The sequence below is a fragment of the Salmo trutta genome, chromosome 29 (genome assembly GCF_901001165.1).
Source record: "Salmo trutta chromosome 29, fSalTru1.1, whole genome shotgun sequence".
Taxonomy (NCBI): domain Eukaryota; kingdom Metazoa; phylum Chordata; class Actinopteri; order Salmoniformes; family Salmonidae; genus Salmo; species Salmo trutta.
Genome location: NC_042985.1, coordinates 8,827,364 through 8,852,736, shown reverse-complemented (window position 1 = coordinate 8,852,736; position 25,373 = coordinate 8,827,364). Strand labels below are relative to the sequence as shown.

General features: G+C 41.5%; 1 protein-coding gene across 1 annotated transcript in view; it reads left to right on the top strand.

Moving 5' to 3' along the window:
• The first annotated feature begins 14,916 nt into the window (after nt 1-14,916).
• Nucleotides 14,917-25,373, top strand: part of LOC115166862 (aldehyde dehydrogenase family 1 member A3-like) — a 36,026-nt gene continuing 25,569 nt past the window's right edge. Inside the window, 5 exon segments of the mRNA XM_029720750.1 lie at nt 14,917-15,033; nt 15,035-15,109; nt 15,702-15,806; nt 18,260-18,400; nt 21,752-21,881. Of these exon segments, the coding sequence (XP_029576610.1) occupies nt 14,998-15,033; nt 15,035-15,109; nt 15,702-15,806; nt 18,260-18,400; nt 21,752-21,881 (487 nt within the window). The 5' untranslated portion in view covers nt 14,917-14,997.

Sequence of the window (25,373 nt, the reverse complement as noted above, 5' to 3'; positions counted from 1 at the left end):
AAAATACATTAAGAGTATCTCTATCTCTCTCTCTATCTCTCTCTCCATCACTCTCTCTCTCGCTCTCTCTCTATCTCTATCTCTCTCTCTATCTCTCTCTCTATCTCTATATCTCTCTCTATCTCTAACTCTCTCGTGGCTCTGCCACAAGAGAAGGTCATCACGATTAAGATTGGGGTCTAACTTGAATGACATCATGAAATGTCTTTCTCTCGGTATCTGTCTGTTTCTCTGTGCCATAACTTTATAAATGGTCCTAACCTGACAGAAGACCAGTCCGTGAGGAGAAAGGAAGATGATTATTTAACAACCCACAGATTCCCCTATAAGTGTGTCACCGGCCCATCAACATTTTCTTATCCTTTATTACAAAACCCCACAAGACTCAGGTTAGGGTTTTGTCTCATAATATTGCATAACTACTCTCCTCCTACACCACACTTTCTCTTCTTTAATAACAAAGATTCATTTACCTTTTCATTATGCTCATGGGGGTAATAATTTAGACCGATTACAAGCGTAGCCTTGTTGGCGTAATAACACAGACAACTAAAGACGCTTTGTTTCCACAAAACTGGTGTTGCTAATAAAAAGCACTCCTCTATCCCTCGATCCCTAGTGTCCCCCCACTCCGTGACCCTCTATCCCTCGATCCCTAGTGTCCCCCACTCCGTGGCCCTCTATCCCTCGATCCCTAGTGTCCCCCACTCCGTGGCCCTCTATCCCTCGATCCCTAGTGTCCCCACTCCGTGACCCTCTATCCCTCGATCCCTAGTGTCCCCCCACTCCGTGGCCCTCTATCCCTCGATCCCTAGTGTCCCCCACTCCGTGGCCCTCTATCCCTCGATCCCTAGTGTCCCCCACTCCGTGACCCTCCCAGGCCAAAAGGGAGATGTAAACATTGTTCGGTCATTCAATCCTTCACATTAGGGCCAGTGCTTTTGACAAGAAGCCTTGCATCTCAGGGACAATGCGGACCACGTTCTTCTCTCTCCCCGAGCGGGGACGCCGGTTCTGACTTCTACCTCACCTTTAATACCTATATCCCAGGCTGCATTTCACCTCAAACAGTCAGCCACCAAGCAAGAAGACACACTTAGTGAAAAGCAAGCCGCACTCCATTGCTGAAAGATGGAGGGGATGGTACAACAATTATTAGATAGTTTGGTAACTCGCACTAAACAGTTTTATGATTTTCGTTATGATTTTTATTTAGCTTATGTATCTCACCCAAACCAACTGTGGCCACCAAGCAAGATACACTTAGATAAAAGATTAAGGGGAATAGTAAAATAGTGTTATTGGAGCCCATTGTTGCCTGTAAATTGTGAATATGATTTCAAATTGTGGAAAGCATTGTCTATGGGTCCATTACTGCTTCCCTAACTCTCTACCATGGTTAGTAACAATTTCAATTAAGGTTCTGCGTATAAGCTGCTTGTAAAACATAGTTCTACTGTTTCCTAAGCATTTGTAAATCCTTTGTAAATGATCATATTGTGTATGGCAATGTCTAGCATCACTTAAGATAATTATCAATTGCGAGCTAGTCGTCAGCAGTGGTCGAATGTAGACATTTTCCTCTTAAGAATGAGAGACAGCAGAACGGGGAAATTCAGTACATTTCTGTTCAAGTGCACCACAGAAAAGCAACCAAAACAACCACTTGTCATGACAGTCCAATATCAATTTAAAACAATTTCAGATTCAACACCTGGTTCTTAGTGGGTTTTCTCATGATTCATTTTTACTTTTTTGGGGGAACTGTCACTGCAAATGGCAATTGTTCAAACCAACACTAAGTACAGTATACTGAAAATGACATATCATAGTGTTAAGTGTTTTATAGGCCGATCCCACAGGAGGCTGCTGAGGGGAGAACGGTTCATAATAAAGGCCGGAACGGCCTTAATCATGTGATCTGATCAATTCTTTTTATAAAATGTCCTTTTCTCCTTCTATAAACTATGTAACACCTTGACACATCTTAAGTGAATCATCAAATGAGTAGCATAATGAAGAGAGAGGTCAGACTCACCATGTGCTTTTCACAATAGTCCGCCTTCAATGAACATTTGACCCAGTAAGAAGTTGTCATGGGTGTTGCATTTTTGATGGTGTTTTTTATAATGGGGTAACACCTGTGACATGACATTGAGGAACGGCTATTCTCTGTCAAAAATTGATATTATTTAGTTGATATTTTAGTTTTTAAAGTAATTCCCTAAATTACTATAATAATTTCCTTTGTATTATGATATTCTTTTTTTTTTGCAATAATATGCCACTAAACCATGACTTCTTATCCAAGGGACAAGCCATTGTTCTACGATATATAAATACAATTACATATGGTGGATGAACAAAAAACACTTAAATGAAAACAAAAACATAGAGTTTGTGTCATTATCTGAAGTTTTGAAGGGGTTTTCCTGGTGGTTAAGGTGAGGGACAGGAAAGACAACATTTTAATAGAAAGACCAAATAATAATAATAATAATAATAATGACAACAATAATAATACGTTGATGGGTGCTTATATTTCTCCTATTTCGCACATTTACTAGTGTGTGTCTTAATTACTAATGTACTTATCTTACTATGTGTCTGTCTGTCTGTCTGTCTGTCTGTCTGTCTGTCTGTCTGTCTGTCTGTCTGTCTGTCTGTCTGTCTGTCTGTCTGTCTGTCTGTCTGTCTGTCTGTCTGTCTGTCTGGAGGATAATGTATTGTGTTGACTGTTCTGCTGAAGACACTAGCACCGTACCACTCAAGTTGTACAACTGATGTTCAATGCATTTGGGCACAACGGTTGTGATACAACAGTCAGTTTTTCAGGCAGAAAATTATTAGACAACCTTTGCATGTGACAACGACAACGCACAACGACAACGCACAACGACAACGCACTAAGGTTGTGTGAACTTTTGTGTGCAGGCAAACTCTCTGTGATTTATTACTCTATGGATTATTCCCACTTTATAATAGATGCAAGTTTGTTTAGGAAGAGAAAGGAAACATGTTTCTGGAGGGGCGGTGGCATGTAATAGTCAGAACTATTAGCTGACTGCATGGGTTGGAATTGGGAGGCGGTGCTGTGAATATGACAAGGCTCTATGTCTTATCAATGCTTTATGTCTCACAAGGGACAGAGTTAATCAGTTGTGTATGTTTTCAGAGAGTGGAGAGTGAAGATAAATATTTAAGGTGTCAAGAGCTATCTCTCTAGTATGTTTGTGCTAACATTCCACTCCTTGCCACTCCTTGTCATGTCAAACACAGCTATGGTACAGAGTAAAAGGAGTAGAATGTTAGCACAAACAGGTTCTGGATTTCAGGCTACTACCTCCCATCTTTCAGAGTTAATGTTAAACATATAGTTTCATGTATAGGTGGGCTTGGAGATTGCTTATTGTGGTGAAATTCACTAAAGCCGTTTGAGCTTTTTGTTGACAGCGTTCAACACCATTACCACGATTACCACACATAGACATACTGTAGCATTTCAATTTAAACTGCCATAGAATGCAGTTATATTTCAAATACTTGTAAAACTTTTTTTAATCATCTTAAAATGGAATTTAACCTTGAAACAATTTTTTCAAACATTTTTCATTGGTCCACTTTTGATATAGTCCCACAAAATTGTGCATTTCAACATTCACATTTTCACTATATGACAGTATATGGCTTTCAGTCTTCCAATGCTTCATATAATCTACACTTTTGCTCTGAGAACTGACAAATAATTTAAGATTGTTTGCTTGTCTGTATATTTGTCTATTTGATCCATTTTTATACTTCTTGGCCAGGTCTACCTTGCAAAATAGGTCTTCTGACATCACTTGTGAATTCCTGGTTTAATAAATGTTAAATATACAGTATATATATATTTTATATAAAAAAGTAGTCAATTCAATCTAAAGTGCACCTGTTGTGTAAATAAGGTGTACATAAATCTCTCTCCACTGCACTATACTGTAGAATTGTCAAACTGGCTCTGGACTGGTGATATGTCATCAGTGGGAAAGGAATCTACAGATGGAGAGAAACGATGATGATGGATTCTATATCTAAGCTTCCTTTGTTTCACGGTGTTCCTCAATGAGCTTGCAAATTGCTCTGATCTTAAACACAAAGCGCTCTCTCACTCCCTTAACTGACTGGATAAGCGGCCCGGCGGGACCCCGGCAGGACGATGTGAATCGGTGAGAAACGACAGAGGATAAGAATCTCTTCCCTACATCAAAGGCTAAGTCACCCTCTTTCATTCATGTCTACGCTCTTAGAAAAAAATTGTTTGACTGTCCTCATAGGAGAACCCTTTGTAGAACCCTTTTTGGTTCCAGGTAGAACCCTTTGGGTTCCATGTAGGACCCTTTCCACAGAGGATTCTACATGGACCCAAAAGGGTTCTATGGGGAACCAAAAGGGTTCTCCCTAGAATGAAAAAGGGTTCTCCTGTGGGGACAGCTGAGAACCCTTTTGGAACTCTTTCTCTAGGTCTAGCTCTATCAGAGGCAACACCTCTCCTTCATTTGCATCTCACTGAGTTTTGCCTCTGTTGTATCATATCTGCTGTTTAATTTGGACACAATCTCCCATTAATGAAAGTTAGAATCCTTAATGGAAACAATAACAAAGTGGCCTCCCCGCCCATTTCGCTTAAAAATCTATGGGATGGGGCTAGAGAAATGCATAGACAGAGCTATGGATGCAAGGACTGACCATCCATTATATCAAATGTATAATATTAACCATGTTTTGAGGCTATACAGTGTTTGTTTACATTTATGTTGTTTACAAACATTGGAATAAAAAAGCGTATATTTAGGTTCTGATTAGGTACAACCTTTGAACTAAGCTCATGAGGCATTTATCAGTTACATTCTTGAAGAATGAATGTGTAAATATAAATAATTTACGTCCAAAAAATGATTGTAGTGTAGCAATTTAGGACTCTAGCTTTAAGGCTATATACTCAGTAACAATTCCTGATCAAGTGCATGAACTACAGTCTTTGGGCTACACCCAAATTGACCCATATACCCTGTGCCTAATGCACTTGATCTGAGGGGATTGGACAGTGTAAGCAATATGGTAATAGCACTATTTGCATTTAGGGAAGCACATCTTCAGAATTACAGATTATCAGAATTACAGATACAGTATATTACTTCACACAGTAAAATGTACCCTGTAAAGTTTAATATGAGTGGTTTGTATCTCTAATTCCATGCTGTTAATCAACTAAACCCAACCCTCCCTCATTTTCAACCATGGAATTAGAATGACTTAGTAAATAATATTTTTTTGTCATTTAGCGCACACTCTTATGCAGAGCAATTTACAGTAGTAATTAGTGTTAAGTACATTTGCAGATTGGCAGATTTTTTTTCACCTAGTCGGCTCCGGGATTCAAACCAGCAACTTTTTGGTTACTGACCCAACACTCTTAACAGCTAGGCTACTTGCAGTGTACCCAGTTTGACACTTGATCTTACCTTTTGTATTAAATACGATGTCATTGTATGTTCAAGGTGGATTCTATTCTCTGCACTATTATGATGTTGAGCGTCTGTTCCGGCCCAGAGATGTCAATCAGGTTCACTGTTAATATACAACGTCCTTTACAATCAAATCATCACATAATAACTTCACACACTATGGTAGTTCATACTCAAACAATAGGAGAAGCTGATAGCAGGGTCTGTGGGATAGCAGCTCATCATGTATGGGACTTAATATGCCTCCAAAATGGCAACCTATCCCCTTTATAGTGCACAATTTTTACCAGGGGCACATTGTCCTCTGGATAAAACTAGTACACTATAAGGGAATGGGCTGCTTTTTGGGACGCAGTTTCATCTATGACCTGAACTATGGGCATCATTAATCAAAGGGCTTGTTATTGCCAATGAGAGCTCACTTGATTGCCTAGGCTTTCCTCTCACACATATTTTGCTACTGTAGTATAAACCATCTGCCTGAGTTTTGTTCTCTCTTTCCCCTCCTGTATATTTTGCAACAAGCGGATGGAGGGTTCTTTCTCATCGGAGTGCTGAAAAGAGTCATTGTCTGGGCCCCTGAGCACCTGGACAGAGTTATCTCACTGTGGCACTGGCCCTCTCTCAACCTCTCTTTCTCTCTACCTATCTTTCTCTCACTGGATTGCTCTCGTCCTCCGCCCCACATGCAGGAGATGTTCTCTCTCCCTCTTTCCACCCACGTGTTCTCCCTCTTTTACTCTCTATATCTCTCTCTCCCTTCCTCCCTCCACGCTCCAGAGATCTAGCACCATCTTTTCTCTCTCATTCTTATGGTGTTTCTTCCAGGCAGGCCATGAACTGGTGGCTGGCAGTAGAGCTCACCTCCCTGGCCGTCCCATCACTGATCAGATGGGTCTTAAGGGCCTGCCACTCACCAGTGATCTGATCAGCCACAAGAGGGGCACAGCCACTCTCAGTTAGGCTACTAGTTACCTGGGTCGTGTTCATTAGGGCAAAATATAGCAAAAGATATTGTGCAAGTTCAGATAACATCTCCCTGTTTCATTCCATTTTGGACACTGTTTTATACCGTTGCCCTGTCTTCTGAACATGAAACCTGTATATGTGCTGGGTTGTGGAGATTGGTCAGGTTGCAGGGGTTGTGGATTATGATTCTGCAGTGTTAAAGTGTTTAAATCATATTCAGCATAATTAAATAGTTTCATAATTCCTGAATTCATACCTACATTATCTTGTCAATAGTCTCCTATTAACACATGCTGTTGCCACAATTAGCTGTCTGGGGTGTGTGTTGAGTCTAAGTGGTGTTGAGGTTGGGTGGGGTGGGGACTAAGAATACCTGACCTCCATTAGAAGGTGTGGAACCCCAATTAACCTGACCGTCCAACCCTGGAGGAGAACAGCACCTGGCCACACCTTCTCACAACACATCTGTACGTTTTCTGGACGTTTTTCACATCACCTATCGCTGTCTACCACCATAGCCAACAACTGTATTTATTGTGTCAAGTTGTATTCATTTTTTATTTAACATTTATTTAACCAGCTAAGACCCATTAGGTTAAAAACCTCTTTGTGAGGACAACCTGGTAAGAAAACGATTGTTTCCCCATCTCAGTTTCTAGCCTTAGGAACAGACAAGGACAGCAGCGACTGTGAACAAGATCTAGTGAGGATAATAACAAATATCAACTGCAGTACAGTTCAACTATCTTGAGCATTATTGAATGTTATTATAAGATGCCATTGTTAAAAGATGCATTGTTGCCTTGCTTTTGCCACTGTCAGGCTGACCTATGACATATGGTTCCATTGCAACCCATGCAATTACAACCCATATGGAATAATCTGTAGGCCTACTTTAGTTCTTCTTTGCATGGAATTCCTGATTATCATCAATGTCTCCAATCCTGATGCATATCAAATATACATTTCCAGAGCATTTGAAGACTATTTGCATAACAATTTAAATAGGATGAGCCCATGACTGCAAAGTAACCGCAAGCAAAGCAATGTGTCTGGCGATAACTCATTAAGTCTATAATCTTAACTGATCTGTTTGCTTTCCCTTCTTTGTTTTTCATCTCACTCTCTCTACAGTATCTCTCTCTCTCCATTCCTGCCCTGGCTTTCCTCTTGCTCAGTCTCTCTGGGTCTCTCTCTCTCTCTCTCATTAGGAAGTGTTAGAAACTTGCTGAAGTGAAAAATGCACCGGCGAGAGCTCGTTGTCCTCATTAGAACAAGAAGACAAGAAGAGTGACAAGAGGCAACGAAGGGGAAACAATGGCGACAGTGTTTTGATTCTCGAGCCCCGAGCCGGTCGACGGCTTTGTCCCCCCGGAGAACAAAAGCATTTGTTTGCATGTGTTCAACTCCATTCAACTTCACCACGTCCAGGTGCAAAAACTAAGTTTGCGAAGAACATCACAACTCATCACACCTTTGCACGGCTGATGACCGGCCAGCAGTCTCCCCCAATCCTCCGGCCGTGGCTGATCAAAGCTCTTCTGTTACAATGTAAATAATGTGCAGACAAATGAATTCTCACTCATTACTTGCATGGCTTTGACTGTAAAGACACAGACAATAATTTGGTGGTAGGCCTACAGTAATCTCTCTCTCTTTCGCTCGCTGGGGCTATTTTGGGGAGTTCACACACATAGGCCTACACAGCACGTGCGCATGGTACACACACTCACTCTTCTATTTTACACACACACATACACACACACTGGGCGGTGTTAGAATTATTTAACGCCAATCAGGTTTGGTGATGTTGTTTGTGAACTTGATCTTGGCAACCATTTACAGTACCAGCCAAAAGTTTTGACACGCCTACTCATTCAAGGGTTTTTTTCTTTATTTTGTCTATTTTCTACATTGTAGAATATACTGAAGACATCAAAACTATGAAATAACACATATGGAATCATGTACTGTAGTAACCAAAAAAGTGTTAAACAAATCAAAATATATTTTAAATTTTAGATTCTTCAAAGTAGCCACCCTTTGACTTGGTGACAGCTTTGTAAACTCTTTGGAACAATCTTTTGAAAGTTATTAGAGCAATGCATGATGGGCAATGGTGTTCTACACTGACTTTATTTTGTGTCCCACATTTATTTATATAAAAAAAATGTGTTAACAACCCAATATTGTTAATCCACCAGGTTGTCACCAAATAATCAGAATATAATAGTAGCCTTTCGTGGTTTTTTTATTTATTAATTTCAATACAGAATTTTTTTATATACATATATATTTTGTATTTTTACCCCCCTTTTTTTCCCCTATTTCGATGTTGTCTCATCGCTGCAACTGCCCGAAGGGCTCGGGAGTGGCGAAGGTTAAGTCAGTGTCCTCCGAAACATGACCAGCCTAACCGCGCTCCTTAACACCCGCCAGCTTTACCCGGAAGCCAGCTGCACCAATGTGGTCAGAGGAAACACCATTCAACTGACGACCGGGGTCAGCCTGCAGGCACCCGGCCCCGCCACAAGAAGTCGCTAGAGTGAGATAAGCCAAGTAAAGCCCCCCATGGTGAAACCTTCCCCTAACCCAAACGACGCTGGGCCAATTGTGCTCCATCCTATGGGACTCCCCGGCCACGGCCGGTTGTGGCACAGCCCAGGAAATAAACCCGGGTCTGTAGTAATGCCTCTAGCCACTCGGGACGCCAGCCAATACTATTTTTTATGCTTGTTTTCACTTAATACTTTGGGATACTGGTGCACTTGTAGTCAGAAAGATCCTTTTTGGTGTAGGCAACAATAGATGTACATGATTTTCTTCATAAAGCATTTCATATTTTGTGGAGCTACATTACAACACTTTTCTTCATATGCATTTAATACAAGGCTCAACTTTTTAGTGTATATTACACCATTTCTTTCATAATGAATTTTATATAAGAATATGTGGAACTGTCTTGGCATAATATGGACTTGGTCTTTTACGAAATAAGGCAATCTTCTGTATACCACCCCTACCTTGTCCAACACAACTGATTGTCTTAAACACATTAGAAGGAAATAACTCCACAAATGAACTTTTAACAAGGCACACCTGTTTTTTAAAAATCCATTCCAGGTGACTACCTCATGAAGCTGGTTGAGAGAATGCCAGAGTGTGCAAAGCCATCATCAAGACAAAGGGTGGCAACTTTGAAGAATCTGAAATATAAATATATTTTGATTTGTTTAACACTTTTGTGGTTACTACATGATTCCATATGTGTTATTTCATAGTTTTGATGTTTTCACTATTATTCAACATTGTAGAAAACAGTAAAAATAAAGAAAAACCCTTGAATGAGTAGGTGTGTCCAAACTTTTGACTGGTACTGTATAACCCCTAATTGAGTTCAGTCTTCGCCAATGAGAATCAAGAGGGCCCTAGCTTCGTCCTTCATGGCCGTAGAAAATCCTACATCCATCTCATTAGATCAGAACAGGATGGATCAACACGATTCATATTACTGAATTGCATCCTAAAAAGGATAGTTGTGTTTTGCGGCATAACACACTTACATTGTTTGTTGACCCATATGTTTTATTTTATTATATTAGGGATCCCCATTAGCTGCTGCCAAGGCAACAGCTACTCTTCCTGGGGTACAAACATATTAAGACACTTATATTACACATAAAACAAAATATTAAACAGTACATCATATAAAACTGTCACACCACCACATATACACAACACAAAATATATGATACCACCATACAACAATATTACAATGTATGTGGTAGAGTGTGTGTGCTAGCGCCCGTGTGTTTATGTCTGTCTGTACCTGTGTCTCTTCACAGTCCCCGCTGTTCCATAAGGTGTATTTCTATCTGTTTTTTAAATCTGATTCTACTGTTTACATCAGTTACCTGATGTGGAATAGAGTTCCATGTAGCCATGGCTCTATGAAGTATTGTTCTGGACTTGGGATTGTAAAGAGACCTCTGGTGGCATGTCCTTGTGGGGTAATGCATGGGTGTCCGAGCTATGTGCTAGTAGTTTAAACAGCCACCTTGGTGAATTCAGTTTGTTAACACCTCTTACAAAAACAGTTGGGATGAGTCAATCTCTCCTCCACTTTAAACCAGGGGAGATTGACCTGCATATCATTAATGTAAGCTCTCTGTGTACATTTAAGGGCTAGCCGCACTGCCCTGTTCTGAGCCAATTGCAAGTCCCTCTTTGTGGCACCTGACCACACAACTGAACAGTAGTCCAGGTGCAACAAAATTAGGGCCTGTAGGACCTGCCTTATTGACAGTGTTGTCAAGAAGGCAACATTGCACTTTATTATAGACAGACTTCTCCCCATCTTAGCTACTATTGCATCAACATGTTTTGACCATAACAGTTTACAATCCAGGGTTACTCCATGCTGTTTAGTCACCTCAACTTGCTCAAGTTCCACATTATTCATTACAAGATTTAGTTGAGGTTTATGGTTTTGTGAATGATTTGTCCCAAATACAATGCTTTTAGTTAAAAAATATTTAGGACTAACTTGTTCCTTGCCACCCATTCTGAAACTAACTGCAGCTCTTTGTTAAGTGTTGCAGTCATTTCAGTCACTGTAGTAGTTGACGTATACAGTGTTGAGTCATACGCATACATAGACACACTGGCTTTACTCAAAGTAATCAAAAAGTAAGGGGCCTAAAGAGCTGCCCTGAGGAATTCCTGATTCTATCTGGATTATGTTGGAGAGGCTTCCATTAAAGAACACCCTCTGTGTTCTGTTAGACAGGTAACTCTTAATCCACAATATAGCAGGGGGTGTAAAGCCGTAACACAAGTTTTTTCATCAACAGACTATGATCGATAACGTCAAAAGCCGTACTGAAGTCTAACAAAACAGCTCCCACAATCATTTTATCATCAATTTCTCTTAGCCAATCATCAGTAATTTGTGTAAGTATTGTGCTTGTTGAATGTCCTTCCCTATAAGCGTGCTGAAAAGTCTGTTTGTCAATTTGTTTACAGTAAATAGCATTGTATCTGGTCAAACACCATTTTCCCCAAAAGTTTACATAAGTGTTGGTAACAATCTCATTGGTAAACTATTCGAGCCAGTAACGGGGTCATTACTATTCTAGGTTAGCAGAATGACTTTTTCATCCCTCCAGGCCTGAGGACACCCACTTTCTAGTGGCTTAGATTGAAGATATGGCAAATAGGAGTGGCAATATCATCCACTATTATCCTCAATATTTTTACATCCAATTTTCAATTTCAGGTTATTAGATGTATAAGTTTCAGTACAAAATAACACCATGGTTGTAATAAGACTTTAAACAGGTAGTTTGTAAATGTGTAGAATGTGTTTGTTTTGGGGTCCACATTGATAATTAAACTTATGTAAATTAGACAGTCACAGAGGATTTTCGCTGAATAACTGGTCAGGGCATACTGTAGCACTTTCTATTCAGCTTCAGGCTACTTTGATGTAAGGCTTGACGACACCTGTAGTGACTACTTCTATCTGTCACACCCATTGTTGCTTATCCATTGATCACAAGATATACAGTTGAAGTTGGAAGTTTACATATACTTAGGTTGGAGTCATTAAAACTCATTTTAAAACCACTCCACAAATTTCTTGTTAACAAACTATAGCTTTGGCATGTCGGTTAGGACATCTACTTTGTGCATGACACAAGTAATTTTTCCAACAATTGTTTACAGACAGCTAATTTCACTTATAATCCACTGTATCACAATTCCAGTGGATCAGAAGTTTACATACACTAAGTTGACTGTGCCTATAAACAGCTTGGAAAATTCCAGAAAATGATGTCATGGCTTTAGAAGGTTCTGACAGGCTAATTTATATAATTTGAGTCAATTGGAGGTGTACCTGTGGATGTATTTCAAGGCCTACCTTCAAACGCAGTGCCTCTTTGTTTGACATCATGGGAAAATCAAAAGAAATCAACCAAATCTCAGAAGAAAATTGTAGACCTCCACAAGTCTGGTTCATCCTTGGGAGCAATTTCCAAATGTCTGAAGGTACCACACGTTCATCTGTACAAACAATAATAAGCTAGTATAAACACCATGGGACCACGCAGCCGTCATACCGCTCAGGAAGGAGATGCGTTCTGTCTCCTAGAGATGAACGTACTTTGATGCGAAAAGTGCAAGTCAATCCCAAAACAACAGCAAAGGACCTTGTGAAGATGCTGGAGGAAACAGGTTGAAAAGTATCTATATCCACAGTAAAACGAGTCCTATATCGACATAACCTGAAAGGCCGCTCAGCAAGGAAGAAGCCACTGCTCCAAAGCCGCCATAAAAAAGCCAGACTATGTTTTGCAACTGCACATGGGGACAAAGATCGTACTTTTTGGAGAAATGTCCTCTGGTGTGATGAAACAAAAATAGAACTGTTTGGCCATAATGACCATCGTTATGTTTTGAGGAAAAAGGGGGAGGCGTGCAAGGCGAAGAACACCATCCCAACCGTGAAGCACGGGGGTGGCAACATCATGTTGTGGGGGTGTTTTACTGCAGGAGGGACTGGTGCACTTCACAAAATAGATGGCATCATGAGGGAGGAAAATTATGTGGATATATTGAAGCAACATCTCAAGACATCAATCAGGAAGTTAAAGCTTGGTCGCAAATGGGTCTTCCAAATGGACAATGACCTCAAGCATACTTCCAAAGATGTGGCAAAATGGCATAAGGACAACAAAGTCAAGGTATTGGAGTGGCCATCACAAAGCCCTGACCTCAATCCTATAGAAAATGTGTGGGTAGAACTGAAAAAGCGAGCAAGGAGGCCTACAAACCTAACTCAGTTACACCAGCTCTGTCAGGAGGAATGGGACAAAATTCACCCAACTTATTGTGGTAAGCTTGTGGAAAGCTACCCGAAACGATTGACCCAAGTTAAACAATTTAAAGGCAATGCTACCACATACTAATTGAGTGTATGTAAACTTCTGACCCACTGGGAATGTGATGAAAGAAATAAAAGCTGAAATAAATAATTCTCTCTACTATTATTCTGACATTTCATATTCTTAAAATAAAGCGGTGATCCTAACTGACCTAAGACAGGGAATTTTTACTAGGATTAAATGTCAGGAATTGTGAAAAACTGAGTTTAAATGTATTTGGCTATGGTGTATGTAAACTTCCAACTTCAACTGTATCATTGTAATTACACCCAACACAATGTTGAAAACCAGAATGCTTCCTAATACTAGATCACATAACTAGACGTTAGCTGGACGTGGTCCCAACACTGCCACCAATGTAGCGGAATAAAGTGAAAGCTGCAACAGGGACTCTGACCAGGGCTCATTCGTGGCAAAGTAAACTCTAAGGGCTGCTAACATGAAAGCCTAGTAGGCCTCGGGCAGTAGGCCTACAATGCTGACATATGCCTTGTTACAATAGCCTAAGTATATAACATGATTGACACGACGATCTTCTGTTTTCCCACCTTTGTTGGTGAATTCATTTCCCATCATGAAAATGTCTCCCCATTCCCAATCAAATACCTTCATCGATATCACCATTTTTGGGGGGGACAAATACAGCTTTTTACTCCAATTTGGCAACCCTCATAGAATCCGACATTGCACCAGTATCCCAAAGTATTAAGCAAAACAACCATAGAAAAAACGTAAGGCTACTATTATATTATAAGTATTTCGGGTGACAATCTGGTTGATTAACAATATTGGGTTGTTAACATGTTTTTTATATATATATATATAAATGTGGGACACAAAAAAGGCAGTGTGGAGCACCATTGCCCAAAATGCATTGCCCCAATAACTTTTAAAAGATTGTTCTGAAGTTTTCCCACAATTTTTTTTATCTATGAATGAAGTCACACAAAAATGTGTGTATATTGCTACGAATTAAGTCTCACAAAAATATATGTATTTTCACACGAATTAAGCCACACAAAAACGCACAAAATCTGCTGAAATACTTTTTGTACATATTAACACGAACTGAGTGTGAGATTGTGTTGGAAATGTATACACTTGAACGTACTGCTGTCCGTGTTCTACAATTTTGCCATCTGTAGTCTAAAAGCATCCACAGTAATTAGCATCCATTTGAATGGCTTAAGTTCCATACTTTGACACCTTGCACTTTCCCCAATGAATAAGTTGACACGCAAAAATTGTACCTGCCACACATGTCCTTGAGTAGCCGACCGTCAATATAAAAGCGTATGTCATTATATCTTTATCCTGTTACGTTAAACATTCCTATTAACAACAATATTCCAGGAGGCTTTTGGTTTATGATTCCATGCTGCAGATACTGGGGCCTGATATTTTGATAAGGGCAGAGTTGGGTTACCCTCAGCTGCTCTGGGGAGAGAGCGGAGAGAGAGAGAGAGCGAGGGAGGATTTTCGCATTCTTATAAAGACCGCTGGATGCGCTTGTAGTGCTCAGTAGACAGACACACATAGAGAATACAGTTGTGGCAGGACTGGACCGGTGACGCAGAATGGCTCAGAACGGAACTACAGAGAACGGGGTGACCGGGGGCGAATGGCGATGGGAGCCCTCCCATGTCTTTTCCCCAGCCCGTCAAAGTGCAGGAGATACGCCACACCAAGGTGAGACGCACGTCTTATTAAGTAACATAGCAGCAATCACTGAATAGTGAAAAATGTCATGTGAAAAAAAAGTATTAAGCCGAAACATCTGAAACACCGGTATGCACAACTTTCGAAACTTTTTAACTGTTTTGAACTATATAAATATATAAGTTTAGAAACTTTTAACTGTTTTGAACATAGTACTACTGCATTGTTGGGAAAGAGCATTCAATAAAGTAATTTCACTGTGCTAGTTAGTGCACGTGACCATAAAAATGTGAAACGTGAGTGTAAGGTATAAGGTATAATATAATGTCAAAGTACATGTTTAAGACATCATAAGGCAGGGCAGGTGAATTTCGTCAAGTTATTCTAATGCATGTTAGTCTGTAGCCTGTGCACAGGCTAGAGTTTGTGGTTTGCCTGTTGGTGTGTTATCCATGTCTTCATATTGGAGTTGGATCCAAAAGATTGCATTAAAAATATATTTGAAAACCAAAAAAACACACTTGAGTTATGCTCCTGTGTTATATAGCTTACTGATAGTAGTCTAATGAACAAGTGTAAAACAGTATTTTTTTAAAACTGCATCTTTCTTTGTGTCCAACAGATTTTTATCAACAATGAGTGGCACACCTCTCTCAAAGGAAAGACGTTTCAGACCTTCAATCCAGCAACAGGTGTCAAAATCTGTGAAGTGGAAGAAGCAGACAAAGTATGTACCTAAAACATGAATTCATGTTTGATTAGGCCCATGTCTTAATTACTAAGTTGACTTGAGGAAAAAAGGAATGTTTGCTAAATCAAATGAACAGAATTTGATTACTACTACTGCAGTGATCCTGTCTTTTCTCCACCTCTCTATCTCTCTTCATCTGGTTCTGATTGCCATTTCAGGGACTGCAGGGGTCTACGAAAATATATATATATATAAAAACGTTTTTTTTCTCCAATGTTTTTATGAATATCGCTAGCAACAACAGAATAAACACATTTTTAATTACATACCATAAAAGAGGATAATATTTTTACTTTATTTGTCAACTCCTAATATTGAGAAAATTACACTGACTGGAGCTAATACACTGACTGGAGCTATACACTGACTGGAGCTAATACACTGACTGGAGCTAATACACTGACTGGAGCTAATACACTGACTGGAGCTAATACACCGTTTGGAGCTAATACACCGACTGGAGCTAATACACCGACTGGAGCTAATACACCGACTGGAGCTAATACACCGACTGGAGCTAATACACTCACTGGAGCTAATACACTGACTGGAGCTAATACACTGACTGGAGCTAATACACTGACTGGAGCTAATACACTGACTGGAGCTAATACACCGACTGGAGCTAATACACCGACTGGAGCTAATACACCGACTGGAGCTAATACACCGACTGGAGCTAATACACCGACTGGAGCTAATACACCGACTGGAGCTAATACACTCACTGGAGCTAATACACTGACTGGAGCTAATACACTGACTGGAGCTAATACACTGACTGGAGTGTCTGACATAGGCTTTGAAAAAGCACCAGTCAATAGGCTACCTGTCAGTAGGCGACCTAGGCTACCTGTCAGTAGGCTACCAGTCAATAGGCTACCTGTCAGTAGGCTACCAGTCAATAGGCTACCTGTCAATAGGCTACCAGTCAATAGGCTACCTGTCAGTAGGCTACCAGTCAATAGGCTGCCAGTCAATAGGCTACCAGTCAATAGGCTACCTGTCAGTAGGCTACCAGTCAATAAGCTACCAGTCAATAGGCTACCAGTCAATAAGCTACCAGTCAATAGGCTACCAGTCAATAGCTACCAGTCAATAGGCTACCAGTCAATAGGCTACCAGTCAATAGGCTACCAGTCAATAAGCTACCAGTCAATAGGCTACCAGTCAATAAGCTACCAGTCAATAGGCTACCAGTCAATAAGCTACCAGTCAATAGGCTACCAGTCAGTAGACTACCAGTCAATAAGCTACCAGTCAATAGGCTACCAGTCAATAAGCTACCAGTCAATAGGCTACCTGTCAGTAGGCTACCAGTCAATAAGCTACCAGTCAATAGGCTACCAGTCAATAAGCTACCAGTCATTAGGCTACCTGTCAGTAGGCTACCAGTCAATAAGCTACCAGTCAATAGGCTACCAGTCAATAGGCTACCTGTCAGTAGGCTACCAGTCAATAAGCTACCAGTCAATAGGCTACCAGTCAATAGGCTAACAGTCAATAGGCTACCAGTCAATAGGCTACCAGTCAATAGGCTACCAGTCAATAAGCTACCAGTCAATAGGCTACCAGTCAATAGGCTAACAGTCAATAGGCTACCAGTCAATAGGCTAACAGTGCGGCAAGTGCCGTTCACTGCTGGTAATCTTTCTTGACTTGGACATGTTTGCCAAGACATGGCTAACCTTAGTTTAAACAGCTAAAACTCTTAGCGAAAATCTGTTTGGAGTTACTACCTTTTTAGCTAATAGTCTGTTAGAGACTACACTTCCTCTTCCAATTATAATGTGGGGAGGTCAAAATAATGAAAACTATTTACCAAATCTATAATTTTAAAATGTTGATTACTTCTCATTGCCATTATGATTCACCTGATGATTTTTAAATTTGTTTACCTTTATTTAACTAGGCAAGTCAATTAAGAACAAATTCTTATTTTCAATGACGGCCTAAGAACAGTGGGTTAACTGCCTTGTTCAGGGGCAGAAAAACAGATTTTTACCTTGTCAGCTTGGGGACTAGATCTTGCAACCTTTTGGTTACTAGTCCAACACTCTAACCACTAGGCTACCTGCCGCCCATGATAAGATAAGACATGAAATAAATGTTTTTACTAACGTATGATGGGGGTCCCTGCGTTGCCAGTTTACCTGGGAGGGGGTCCCTGGTCAAGAAAAGGTTGAAGACCCTTGATCTCGGCCTATATGTTCAATTTCCTTTTCCATAGCCTAATTTAAAACCGAGAGAGTGACTGTCTATCAACTCAATGTCAAGGTCCTTTATTAGGCTACAGACAAAAATACATTTTTGCAAATTAATTAGGCCTATCAATTATCATTAGCCTGCTCATAATTGTAACTTATGCAAAACAATATTACCCATAGAAATGTTTTAGGTAGGTTAAATCTGTTGATGTGTACCTGCAGGCAGATGTGGACAAGGCTGTAAAGGCTGCCAGGGCGGCCAGCCAGAGGGGCTCGCCGTGGCGAAGGATGGATGTGTCAAGCCGGGGGCGACTCCTGCACAAGCTCGCTGACCTGATGGAGAGGGACCGGGCACTGCTAGCGGTAAGTTGTGGATATAACGGCCTATTAACATTATTTGTCTCTAGACTGTAGAAGGCTACAACTAGCAGCCTATTGGTCAACTTGACATCTGTCACCTGCGTTGTGAAGGTAGCCTATCATCTAGTTTGGGTGTCCAGAGAGAATTGACAGCAGCAGCGCAATGCACCAGACGCTGAAGGTGCATGATCTGTGATTGAAAATCTTTTCCAAGCTGCTATGTCGCGATTCGAGTAATATATATTTTTCAGTTCTACACTCGTTGCTATATAATCCCCACACAACCTTGACATTCATTCTAATATTGTTGGTGAGTGTCTGTGTGACATTAGGCCTGTGTGTGTTACAAGAGAAGACCGTAATTGGGAAAAAGTTTAACTGACATGGAATTGTATTGACAGTGGACTAATGACAAAATACCAAAATATAGTTTTGGAGTGTAGTATTAATTTAACCTAAAAAAATATAACAGCCTTTTGTCAATAATCAAATAATGTACATACAAAACATCTATCAAAAACATATTTTTAAGTTGATTGACATAGACTGACCAAGTGAATCCAGGTGAAAGCTACGGTGTGATCCCTTATTGATGTCACTTGTTAAATCCACTTCAATCAGTGTAGATGAAGGGGGACACAGGTTAAAGAAGTTTTAAGCCTTGAGACAATTGAGACATGGGTTGTGATTGTGTGCCATTCAGAGGGTGAATGGGCAAGACACAAGATTTAGGCGCCTTTGAACGGGACATGGTAGTAGGTGCCTTTGAACGGGACATGGTAGTAGGTGCCTTTGAACGGGACATGGTGGTAGGTGCCTTTGAACGGGACATGGTGGTAGGTGCCTTTGAACGGGACATGGTAGTAGGTGCCTTTGAACGGGACATGGTGGTAGGTGCCTTTGAACGGGACATGGTGGTAGGTGCCTTTGAACGGGACATGGTAGTAGGTGCCTTTGAACGGGACATGGTAGTAGGTGCCTTTGAACGGGACATGGTGGTAGGTGCCTTTGAACGGGACATGGTGGTAGGTGCCTTTGAACGGGACATGGTGGTAGGTGCCTTTGAACGGGACATGGTGGTAGGCGCCTTTGAACGGGACATGGTAGTAGGTGCCTTTGAACGGGACATGGTAGTAGGTGCCTTTGAACGGGACATGGTGGTAGGTGCCTTTGAATGGGACATGGTGGTAGGTGCCTTTGAACGGGACATGGTAGTACAGTGGGACAAAAAAGTATTTAGTCAGCCACCAATTGTGCAAGTTCTCCCACTTAAAAAGATGAGAGAGGCCTGTAATTTTCATCATAGGTACACTTCAACTATGACAGACAAAATGAGAAAAAAATCCAGAAAATCACATTGTAGGATTTTTTATGAATTTATTTGCAAATTATGGTGGAAAATAAGTAAAACACAAGGCTACCTGCCGCCACTTCTCCAAAAAGTTGAGTCAACTCAAAAAGGCTGTGGAACTACTGTAGTTACTAAAGGATCTTGAGTTGGGCCACCTTGGATTATTTTAGACAGTGATCCAAGCCAAGTTCCAATGCCTTCTCACATGTTCCAATGCCTTTTCAATCGAGTTTCCAGATTGCATTAGGAGTCAGATTTGTAAATGAAACATTACAGATGAGAGTGAAGTCATATTATGGGATCGCATGTGGCTGCTAATTGAAAACATGCTCTGGGAGGGCTGCTTGTGCTGGGGTATCGCTAATTATGCTAACCCCTGTTCTGTTTGTGGGGGAAATAAAGACCAGATTTAGCGTTTAGCTCAAAGAAAGGATACAGGATAAATCTATTGGTGTTCTAGCTCTGTGGCAGTGCTTCGTCTCTCATTATCTGCCCATTTGCATTGGGTTAAATTAGATCTTATTGGTCAGATAGCCTACATATGTCATTGTTGGTGCTGCACTTGATCTGGTTCTCCCATAGAGATAGATAGAGGACTCAAGTGCCCAAAAGTCTGATTTAGCATTGGCAGTGTCATTGAGGCCTTTCACCATTTTGAAGTAGCCAACTCGGTGGGAATTCCAATGGGTTAAGGAAGGAGCACAAATGGATGTAGCTGGTCCGCACTCAAAAAGGAGATTCAAGGTTTCTTTATAGTATTTTGTTAATTCGGGGGTAGGTAGATAGACAAACATTTCGGCCTTCCTAAGCCTTCGTCAGTGTAATTCACAAGGATCACATAATTCCATCAGGGTCATCAGGAGGGATCAGCTAATGAACTATACTCGTAAGCAAACATTCCATAACTGCAGGTGGCAGTAAATCGCCAGCCTTGACTTTATACCTGTTCAGACAACACACTCCAGGTGGCAGTATGCACCCTTTCAGTTTGTTTAACAACTCATAGAAGAAGTACTGGAACAAAATTGACTACTTCAAAATGGAGATGCCAGTGCACTCACAGATGCCATAGTAGGACTGATACAAAGTCCTCTATCATTCTCTATTGGTTCTCCCAAACCCCAAGGTAAATCAAGCGCACCTCAAATACTTTCAAGTAGGCTTATTTTAAAGTATTTGACGTATGTATTTGACCCAGGTTTTTAGTAAACACTTGACTTGTGTCCCACTTGGCATGAGACAGTCAATTAAAGAACTTGAGTATCATAGCACCATATAAGTGTACAAATCATGTTTGACAGTGGGTCTCACCATACAATATTTTTCTCTTCCCCAACACATTCGGCTTAGTGGTTTCAAGCAGCTTGTGTCCGTCAAAGAGTTTAGTAACTTACGTACAGTCACTTTTTGAAATACTGTCAAATGCACAATGTCATGGATTGCTTTTGTCAAGGTTTCTGTCCACCCCTCTGCTCTATAGAAATGATTGTTCATCTAGATTTGAAAAACATTTGATATGACATTCAGATTCAGATGGATCTGTTGTATTTTCTGGTCATCTAATGTTCCAGCTCACAGCAGCCTTGGCTACACAGAGAGACAACCGTGCTAGCGATGGCAGCCATGCCGTACCCTGAGCAGAGACCCTGGCCTCTGCTCAGCCTCCTATCAGCATTATAATTATTAGCATTATTACTTTTCTTTCTGAACCCATGAACTCCCACAGCATATTCACTTCTTGGCGCACGTCGAGGGCATAAAACATTGTTTTGTAGCAGCCAAGGGGTTGATGGTGCTGCGCTTGCAGCCGACTGAGTAAAAGATGACAGAAACTCTCAAAATAGATTTTTGAGAACATATATTATTATTTATTTTTTGTTCCACAACAGATCTTTTTTCCTCCTATTGAGATGATTCTGCCTCAGGTTTCCCAGAAGTTAGGATAGCCTGCATTAATGTGGCCTTAATGCACTATGCTCAATGTTTCTGATTCTCTTTTACAGACTATGGAGACTATAGACACTGGGAAGCCATTCCTACATTCTTTCTTCATTGATCTGGACGGCAGCATCAAAACCCTTAGATACTATGCCGGTTGGGCCGACAAGATACATGGCAAAACCATGCCTGTAGGTAAGTGTCTCTGTGCTGCTTTAAAACCTTTTAGATTGCCAGGCTATTACTTTCACCTACAGGTGCATTATGATCTGTTAAAAGCACGTAGGCTAACGACCCCTTATAACGTCTCATTATCATCTCGTAATGATCCAGTTATTACCATTTCATACATTTATAATACAACAAGATTTCCAAACAGTGTTATTATATGCTTATCACAGGTAATAATGCATTATAACAGCCAGCTTTTATTAAAGTATTTCCCAAAAAGGTCCATGACATGTCAATCTGATCAAGCTGTTTCGCAACAATCCCTTGTCTCTCTCCTTTGTGGCGTAATGGCTCACATAGACTTTCTGTCCACTATATGATTAGCCCACTGGTTCCGCCCAGTCGTCAAGAAACAAGTTAATTAGCGGTCGAGTCACTCAGCCAATCCATCAATTGTCCGCAGCCCTGGGTGGCATCTCGTCCGTCCTCTTAATACTTCCCCCTATTGCAGTGTCAAAAACCATCCTCGGCTGCCACGGCAGGACGTCAGATAGACAAAACAGGCTTCCCTCTTTCCTCCTGATTAGATTCCAATGGGGCAGTTGAGAGACGAAAGGCTGGCGAGGACAAAGGAAGAGGAAGAGGGGGCTGATGGTAATCAGCGAGGTGCAACAGTCTGTGTCGGGATTAGCTGAGAATCAGACACTCCAGATCAGTGCCTGATCAACGCCTCTGAGCTAGCCCCCTCTCTCCTCTCCTCTCCTCTCTCCTCTCTTCTCTCCTCTCTTCTCTTCTCTCCTCACTCCTCTCTTCTCTTCTCTCCTCTCTTCTCTCCTCTCTTCTCTCTTCTCTCCCCTTTCTCCTCTCTTCTCTCTCTCTCTCTCTCTCTCTCTCTCCTCTCCTCTCCTCTCCTCTCCTCTCCTCTCCTCTCCGCTCTACTCTCTCCTCTCTTCTCTCCTCTCTCCTTTACATTTTTACATTACATTTAAGTCATTTAGCAGACGCTCTTATCCAGAGCGACTTACAAATTGGTGCATTCACCTTATGATATCCAGTGGATCAACCACTTTACAATAGTGCATCTAAATCTTTTAGGGGGGGGGTAGAAGGATTACTTTATCCTATCTCAGGTATTCCTTAAAGAGGTGGGGTTTCAGGTGTCTCCGGAAGGTGGTGATTGACTCCGCTGTCCTGGCGTCGTGAGGGAGCTTGTTCCACCATTGGGGTGCCAGAGCAGCGAACAGTTTTGACTGGGCTGAGCGGGAACTGTGCTTCCTCAGAGGTAGGGAGGCGAGCAGGCCAGAGGTGGATGAACGCAGTGCCCTTGTTTGGGTCTCCTCTCTTCTCTCTTCTCTCCCCTTTCTCCTCTCTTCTCTCCTCTCTCTCCTCTCTCCTCTCTCTCCTCTCTCTCTCTCTCTCTCTCCTCTCTCTCTCTCTCTCTCTCTCTCCTCGTATCTCCTCTCCTCTCCTCTCTGCTCTACTCTCTCCTCTGTTCTCTCGTCTCTTCTGTCTCCTCTCCTTTATCCTCTTACCGCTCTCTGTATCCGGAGCAAGTCACTGACTTAGATCATTATTTTCCTTTTGTAGATATCTGCAAGGCCCTCTCCTCTATCAGCCTCTGTCAGTAGCAACTCCCAGACTAAGATGACTATCCCCTGGTATAATAGTCTGTATAAGTCACTCCTCTACCTGTCAGGAACAACTCCCAGACTAAGGTGACTATCCCCTGGTATAATAGTCTGTATAAGTCACTCCTCTACCTGTCAGGAACAACTCCCAGACTAAGGTGACTATCCCCTGGTATAATAGTCTGTATACAGTCACTCCTCTACCTGTCAGGAACAACTCCCAGACTAAGGTGACTATCCCCTGGTATAATAGTCTGTATACAGTCACTCCTCTACCTGTCAGGAACAACTCCCAGACTAAGGTGACTATCCCCTGGTATAATAGTCTGTATAAGTCACTCCTCTACCTGTCAGGAACAACTCCCAGACTAAGGTGACTATCCCCTGGTATAATAGTCTGTATAAGTCACTCCTCTACCTGTCAGGAACAACTCCCAGACTAAGGTGACTATCCCCTGGTATAATAGTCTGTATAAGTCACTCCTCTACCTGTCAGGAACAACTCCCAGACTAAGGTGACTATCCCGTGGTATAATAGTCTGTATAAGTCACTCCTCTACCTGTCAGGAACAACTCCCAGACTAAGGTGACTATCCCCTGGTATAATAGTCTGTATACAGTCACTCCTCTACCTGTCAGGAACAACTCCCAGACTAAGGTGACTATCCCCTGGTATAATAGTCTGTATACAGTCGCTCCTCTACCTGTCAGGAACAACTCCCAGACTAAGGTGACTATCCCCTGGTATAATAGTCTGTATACAGTCACTCCTCTACCTGTCAGGAACAACTCCCAGACTAAGGTGACTATCCCCTGGTATAATAGTCTGTATAAGTCACTCCTCTACCTGTCAGGAACAACTCCCAGACTAAGGTGACTATCCCCTGGTATAATAGTCTGTATAAGTCACTCCTCTACCTGTCAGGAACAACTCCCAGACTAAGGTGACTATCCCCTGGTATAATAGTCTGTATACAGTCACTCCTCTACCTGTCATGAACAACTCCCAGACTAAGGTGACTATCCCCTGGTATAATAGTCTGTATAAGTCACTCCTCTACCTGTCAGGAACAACTCCCAGACTAAGGTGACTATCCCCTGGTATAATAGTCTGTATAAGTCACTCCTCTACCTGTCAGGAACAACTCCCAGACTAAGGTGACTATCCCCTGGTATAATAGTCTGTATACAGTCACTCCTCTACCTGTCAGGAACAACTCCCAGACTAAGGTGACTATCCCCTGGTATAATAGTCTGTATACAGTCACTCCTATACCTGTCAGGAACTACTCCCAGACTAAGGTGACTATCCCCTGGTATAATAGTCTGTATACAGTCACTCCTCTACCTGTCAGGAACAACTCCCAGACTAAGGTGACTATCCCCTGGTATAATAGTCTGTATAAGTCACTCCTCTACCTGTCAGGAACAACTTGATGACTAAGAACAGCTCTGGGCCTTGGCCTGGAGTCTGGTTGAGCAGGAAACACTCTCACCTTTAGAACCATATAATACCCCCTGAGATGGGGCTGCTGGTTTCTGCTCTCTCTACTCTGTCTCTCTACTCCTAACCTGTCATGAAAATAATACAAATACCAAAGGAGTTTGGAATTCCTCTCTCCTTAAAAAAAACACACAAAAAAAACACTCTGGGTCTAAAAAAGCAAAGGTGCACTGCTCAAAAGTAGTACACTACATAGGAAATAGGGTGCCATTTGGGACACAGTCTAATTCCCTGTACTCTACTGTACATCCCATGTCTATGGAAATGGAACCTTTGATAAGCTGTAAAGTGTGGGATGAGTCGGCTCACCCAGGACACAGGGAGATAATGGATCCTGGGTGTGTAGGAGTCTGTCTGGCTGTAATCACCACATACATCAATAGC